The sequence below is a fragment of the Lactuca sativa genome, chromosome 1, assembly GCF_002870075.4.
Source record: "Lactuca sativa cultivar Salinas chromosome 1, Lsat_Salinas_v11, whole genome shotgun sequence".
NCBI lineage: Eukaryota > Viridiplantae > Streptophyta > Magnoliopsida > Asterales > Asteraceae > Lactuca > Lactuca sativa.
The window spans coordinates 48288871-48295953 of record NC_056623.2 but is presented as its reverse complement, the minus strand read 5'-3'; the positions used below and the strand labels follow the sequence as shown (position 1 = coordinate 48295953).

Sequence of the window (7083 nt, the reverse complement as noted above, 5' to 3'; positions counted from 1 at the left end):
TTCCTAAGCCATACATGTCCGTAGATGTCACCCAGGTCACTCCAAACACTTGATTTGAAGTGTTTTCGCACATTGGAGTGTATAATCATATCTAATTAGTAGTTTGAAGTCTAATTAAATACATTTTTATGTCATTTCATATTATATAGGAACCTCGCGCGTTATCAAGCCCCGAACCGACACTTAGCATCCAGACCGTCACGTTTTCTTGTCTGGTGAGTTCATACCGCTACCCTTTTTTCAATGTTTTTCACTGTTTTCAAGGGGGGAATACAAGAAAAATACAAGGGAATACTTGTACTCAAAACTTGTTTTACATGTGTTGTGATTCATATTACATATGCTTTTAACACTGATAATCGTAACAGACAACCGTTTGAACTTGCAGAACAAGTATAAGACTATAAACACTAAGGGGCCTAAGTGCTCTGAACTAAAAGTATACTTCAAAATATAAGTATTTTTAAAAGGTATACAAGTATACCTAACCGTCGAGATCTGTAACTACAAGTAGAACAAAACATAAGTAAATGGGTGTCGTACGTTGGGGTTAAACCTGAGCAGTTATGTAGTCATGTCTACTATCAATATAGTCTGGCCAACTATATTCATTCGAGACACGGCCAACATGTGCTTGGGAGTGACTTCGGTAAGCGGCATGCCTAAAACTTACCCAAATACCACAAACATCGAACCAGTGTCGTAAGCGAATCATGAAATACTATGGGAGTATTTCTCGAGCCAATCCTTTGTAGAAATCCTCGTTCACGCATTGTTCATTGATCATTCCTTTAGCGATAATTTATCTGCTTCGATAACTCTTTCCGGCTTTATCGCTTATTCAGAATATATATATATATATATATATATATATATATATATATATATATATATATATATATATATATATATATATATATATATATATAGGGTTAAGTTCAAATGAGAACACTATTTAATGTGTGAACGTGAGAACACTACTTTATGTTACTATTCTACTATGAATATAATATGTATAGTATTGTAATAATTATAATATGAATATATTCAATTTTATATTGCTATTCTACTATAAAATTATACATATATGTAGTAATTTAGTAAATTCTAATGTGAATGTTAAATATGCGATTGTTCATATATCGATAAAGCATTGACTTGGTGGAACGGCCAAGTCAAATCCTTGACCCTACCTGTAGCCAATGCCATGGGTTTGGAAGCCATGAAAGAACTCCTTCTAGCTGAGTACTACCCTCGGGGCGAAATACAAAAGTTAGAGCACGAGCTCTGGAACCTGAAGATGAAGGGTTCCGATATTGATGCGTACACTTCGAGATTTGATGATCTAGCATTGCTTTGTCCGGGATTGGTTACCCCGGAGAGCAATAAGATAGAGAGGTTCATCTGGGGATTGACCCAACCAACCAAAGGAAATGTTTTATCTGCGAGGCCGGATACATATGAAAGTGCCAAAAGTTTAGCCCAGACCCTGATTGACCATAGTGATGATGTTGAGGAAACAACCACCACTCCTGAATCGACCAAGAGGAGTGGTGAGAAAAGGAAATTTTGGAAGAAGAAGAAGGGTTAATCTTCCCAAGGATCCTCAAAGAAACAATAGACTGTAGCAGTCGATGCTGCTGCTACCCCCGTTGCTGCTGCTTCTGTTGTGGGATCCATAGCTCAAACACCTACTAGCAGGTATGCCGGTGTTTAGTGCTCGTTTTTCGATCTCTAAATGAACTAAAAAACTTATTTTTGTTCCCAGATTTTACAGTTTACATCATTTTTTGAGCTTAAAAAGATAAATTTACGTTAATGAGTGTAATCGACATAATATTTCTCGGTTGGTGTTTTTCTACCCATTCAGTTGGGTTTTTGACCTGTCTTGCATGGGTTCCTCATCTCTTATTCTATAGGACGATGAGAGTTGGGCGTCTTCTTATGAAGTCCAAAATTCTTAAAGGAATTGACGGCTTTCATCACCATTTGTCATCACAAGTGCAACTCGAGCTTCTTGAGTTCCCCTCCTCCTATTCTACAGGTTGGTGGGAGATGGTTTTCTTGCACGAAATCCATAATATAGCACATCGTGCTTTGCATCAGAATCGACGGTATTCATTTTACTTGTTAATGCAAGTGCAACCTGTGTTTCATGGGTTCCCCACCGCCTAGTCTACGGGTCATGGTGGGAGTTTGACTTCCTCTTATGAAGTTTAAAAATCTAAAAGGAATTAACGGATTTTATCTTGTGAATACAAGATTGCCTAAGCTTCTTAGGCCCCCACCACTTATTCAATGAGTCTTGGTGGGAGTTGGACTCATATTATAATGTCCAAATGGTTTCAGCAAGGAATTGACGGATTTGAAAGAAGAAAAATTCATCACGAGCAATTAAGGTGAATAAAATATGTTTGGCAGATTGACCACATCTCAGTGTTTTCATCATATCTGGCTCATCCGGATTCCGATTTAGGCGATTCAAGATGTTTCGGAAACTAGACACAATTATCTACAAGTTTCGTGTTTTAAGTTTTCACTAGTTCAGTCGTTTTCCAGTTCAAAATCGACGTGGAAGTTGGGGTTAGTTTGCTGGAAGAGTTCCAATTCGAAAATAAGGTGCAATGTGGAGGACTAAAGTTGTACAATGGTAAAAGTGAAAGAGCAAGGGCTAAGGTTGTTCCATGCGGAAAGTTAAAAGCTAGGGGTTAAGGCTACACCATTCTTGAAAGTTGGAGGCTATTTTATGTAATTATGTTTTATATATATTATGTTTACGTGATCATGCGGAGGAGAACCCTACGAAAAAAAAGATCGGCAGCCTAAAACTCAAAAACCCTTCGACTGGAACAAAAGAATAAAAAACACCATGCGTTCATAATCGTAACAGAGATTTGAAGGGGAGGTATGCAGATTCATTAGAAGGGAAAGAGAAGGACTCAATGACATCAACCCTTGCCACAGGAAACCCACAAGAAGTCAGCAATTATGGTTATTCTTTTCCTTGTGTTTAAATTTTATTGCTTTACTCTTTTCTTTTTTGCTACGTTTAATTGATTTTTGTTTCTGCTTTCAAAAGTAATTGCTTTTGTTTAGACATTTTGTTTAGACATTGAATTAATATATGATGTTTAATTTTTATTTGTTTATTGGATTTAATTTTAGTTTAATGGAGTAGATTTCATTAGGGTTTAGTTGACTTGGGTGAGATGATAATTTTAATGTAGTTGATTTTGTTAAAACCAATTTTGTTGAAATTGAATGACATATTCAAATGTGTGCTTATTTTAAAAATATGAAGTTTTGACCGGTAAATTTGATTTTGGCTAACATTTGATCAACGTTGGTTAGGGTTAATTTACTTGGTTTAAATTTAATATTTACATGCTTATATTGACTTCGAGAGAAGCTTTATTTGTGATATCGTTTGAATATGAATGTGCGGTTTCGTTATCTCGTTTAAACTTAACATAGAAGTGTGTTAGGGCATTTTTAACAAAACCATTGGACTTAATGCTTTTTAATATCATGAACTGCATAGAGATATGAGTGAATGTTTTTTTAAATCGAATCATGAGACCGAGAGGTAATTGATAACTTTTGTTAGTGTTAAGTTATTCGTTTCTATATAATTGGTTTGACAAATTAGTTGCATTAGAAGAACCGTTGAACCCGTATAAGTCAACTAAACCCCATATTTCTCATAATTGTTAAATCGTTTAATTGTTTTCCTTGTTTGTTCGATTATTCTAGTTGTCATTTTTACGTTGCTGAATTTAGTTTAATTTTATTTTAGTAGTTTCTTTAGTTTAATAAAATCAATCACTTTTGCAATCAATTGCCTAGTTCTCTCTTCCTTAGAATAGGATAGTCTCTATGGGTTCGATATCTGGTCTTACGACTATATCACTTGCACGACCTCGTATACTTGCGAGTACGCGTTTTCGTCAACAAGTTTTTGGCGCCGTTGCCGGGGACTATTTTTATTTTTAAGTTAGAACATTAGGTAGTTATTAGACTCTTAAACATCTTGAGGATATTTTACTCTGGCCGGTCGAAGATTCAGACCACCTGAATTTGCGCTTGATTGGGAGATTGAAAGAACTTTGAGAGGGTTGAGGAGACTTAGGAATCAAGAAGATATGGGAGATAACGGAAACAAAAACAATAATGGAAACAGAGGTTTCGAAGGAACAAACCCGCCAATTGTCAGTGCAACAATTAATGCTGACAATTTTGAATTCAAGCCTGTGATGTTTCAGATGATCAATAACAATGGTCTCTTTGGAGGTATGCCTAGTGATGAGCCCTTGTCCCATCTGCGTTCCTTTAACCAGATGTGCGATAATTTCAAACAAAGAGGCATGACGGCTGATGCATTTAGGATGAGATTATTTCCATACACACTACAAGGGAAAGCTCGAGACTGGTTTGAGTCTTTGCCTTCTGATTCCATCACCACTTGGGAGGAATTAAGAGAAAAATTCCTAAAAAGATTTTTCCCATCCACTCGAAATGCAAAATCTAAGAAACGCCATCACATCATTCCGACAAATGAATGGTGAATCGTTATGGGAAGTGTGGGAGAGATGGAAAAATTTGCTAAGAAAATGTCCAACACATCGACTCCCTGACAATGTGAAACTTGAGACATTTTACCAAGGTTTGGATGCTCAAACACGCATGCTAGTAGATACATCAGCTGGAGGAGCATTGCTTACAAAGAGCTATGAGGAGAGCATGGAGATATTGGATAGAATAGCAACTAATAATTTCTAGTGGCCCACAGATAGGGTACATGCAAGTGGTTCGAAAGGAAGTACACCGGCTGAAGTTCGTCTTGCAACTCAAAATGATGCATTAGCAGCCGAGTTGGCCACAATCAAGAGCATGATAAAGAATATGGTGTCAAGCAATGGGATGAAAGAGAAGAAGGTTGACTTTTGTGCAGTTTGTCAAGGCGTCCATGATTATAGTGAGTGCCCACAGAATCCTGAATCTGTATTTTTCATGGACAGACAAAATTTCCCACGACAAAACAATCCATACTCTGAAACATACAATCCAGGATGGAGAAATCATCCTAATTTCTCATGGGGTGGACAACAACAACAAATGCATCCTCTGCAAGAGCAGTTTCAGCAAAGGCCTCAAAACCCGCCGGGGTTTTATGAAATGCCAAATCAGCAAGTGAGACCACAAGGAGGTGTATTCCACCAGGCATCAGGAAGTAGTTCAAAACCAGCAATGCCTTCATCAAATCAAGATATGTCACCTTTCGAGAAAGCAATGATGGAGTTTATGATCAAACAAGATCAAAAGACCGAGGCACGTGAAAAGAATCAAGCAATTGCTATGAGAAATTTGGAAGATCAATTAGGGCAATTAGCACAAGCACTGAACTCACGAGAACCTGGAACGTTGCCAAGTAACACCCAAAATCCAGGTAATGTCAATGATAAGAGGCAATGTAATGCCATCACACTTAGATCAGGAAAGGAGTTAGCTCCAAAGAATCATGACTTACCAGTCACCGATGATGAGCAGCACCCGGTAAGTGTTAAGACTCATAAAAAGAAGCAAGAATTGAAAGATGATGAAAAAGAGTATGTCGATATTGAGGACATAACCGATGAGGAGTACGGGCAGAAGAAACCGAACAATGAAGCTCTAACAAGTTCAAGTCCAAGTGTTGGAAATGAAAAGAAAGCCCAAGAAAAAGATGCTCCAACTGGTGCGACAGTTGCACCAACAACCTTACCTTTCCCACCTAGGAAAAGTAAATCCAACGAAGATGATGGGCAATTTAAGAAGTTTCTAGAGATCCTTTCTCAACTTCATATCAACATCCCTTTTGTTGAAGCCTTAAAACAAATGCCCACATATGCAAAGTTCATGAAGGAAGTTCTTACAAGGAAAAGAGTTTGGAGAGAGTTTGAGACTATTGCAATGACGAAAAGTTGCACGTCAATAATCAAAAATAGATTACCTGTGAAGAAAGATGATCCAGGTAGTTTCATTCTACCGTGCAAAATTGGAAAATTTGACAAGATTGGTTTGTGTGACCTTGGTGCAAGTATCAATTTAATGCCTTTGTCAATTTTTCAAAAATTAGGACTTGGTGAAGCTAGACCGACCACAGTTTCACTCTAGCTAGCAGACCGATCTATGGTATATCCAGAAGGTAAAATAGAGGATATCATTATCAAGGTTGATAATCTTTTCATTCCAACTGATTTTATCATTTTGGATTATGAAGCTGAAGATGATTGTGGAATAATTTTAGGGAGGCCCTTTTTGGCAACTGTTGAAGCTTTAATTGATGTAAAAAAGGGAGAGGTTACATTGAGAGTAAATGACGAGCAAAAGACTTTTAATATGTTTAAGGCTATCAAAAAACCTTCTAATGTGGAAGAATGCTCATTCATACGAGTTACAAATGGATTGGTAGATTTAAAGGAGGCCCACTTGAACAAGGTGACTCGTAACATGGAGGAAAATAGAGAGTCCACAGTTAAAAGTGTAGTGAGTCGGGTCAAGGAGAAGCATGACTTGAATGATAGTGTGATTGAATCATCTTTGCCATCCCTTGAAAAAGTATATGATTTAGAGTTGAAGTGGCCTTCAGAACACTTGGTGAAGGCTAGAAAGAAAAGGATGAAGCACTTGTTGAGGCATAAAGAGTTCAAAATACAAAGTCATGAATTTACCAAAATTCAAAAGTTTGGGGATGAGAAATGGCAAGGCAAGGAGATTTTGAAAAGAGACAACGAGAGAAAGGATTTGGGTGATCAAACAACGAGACAAATACCATTTTGGAGAATGAAAAGAGGAAGTGATGGTGCTTCATTTGAAGCAGGTTGAAGAGTAATTTGTTTGTTTTATTTTTTAATTTTTATTTTCATTTTTTTAATTTTTATTATTATTAGTTTTAGTATTATTATTTTTGTTTTATTTTTGCTTTTGTTTTTTTTTCGTTTATTTCAATTATTTTCATTTTTGCATTGTTGCTTATTTCATTTCTTATTATTTGTTTTGTTCTAATAAATTTGTCGAGTGTGCAGCCCTTGTTTGCTATCCAGG

General features: G+C 36.7%; 1 protein-coding gene and 1 non-coding gene across 2 annotated transcripts; one reads left to right on the top strand and one right to left on the bottom strand.

Moving 5' to 3' along the window:
* Window positions 1-4521: 4521 nt before the first annotated feature.
* On the bottom strand, window positions 4522-4628 carry LOC111892706 (small nucleolar RNA R71). Its single transcript, XR_002850635.1, has one exon. It is a non-coding gene; the product is annotated as a small nucleolar RNA R71 (small nucleolar RNA).
* A 274-nt stretch (window positions 4629-4902) lies between these two features.
* Window positions 4903-6153, top strand: LOC128127162 (uncharacterized). Its single transcript, XM_052765571.1, has one exon. It carries the CDS (start codon window positions 4903-4905, stop codon window positions 6151-6153), a length of 1251 nt encoding a protein of 416 aa, XP_052621531.1.
* Window positions 6154-7083: the final 930 nt, after the last annotated feature.

Coding starts and splice junctions, on each gene's coding strand:
- LOC128127162 (XM_052765571.1), top strand. CDS start 4,903: ATGGTGTCAAGCAATGGGATGAAAGAGAAGAAGGTTGACTTTTGTGCA.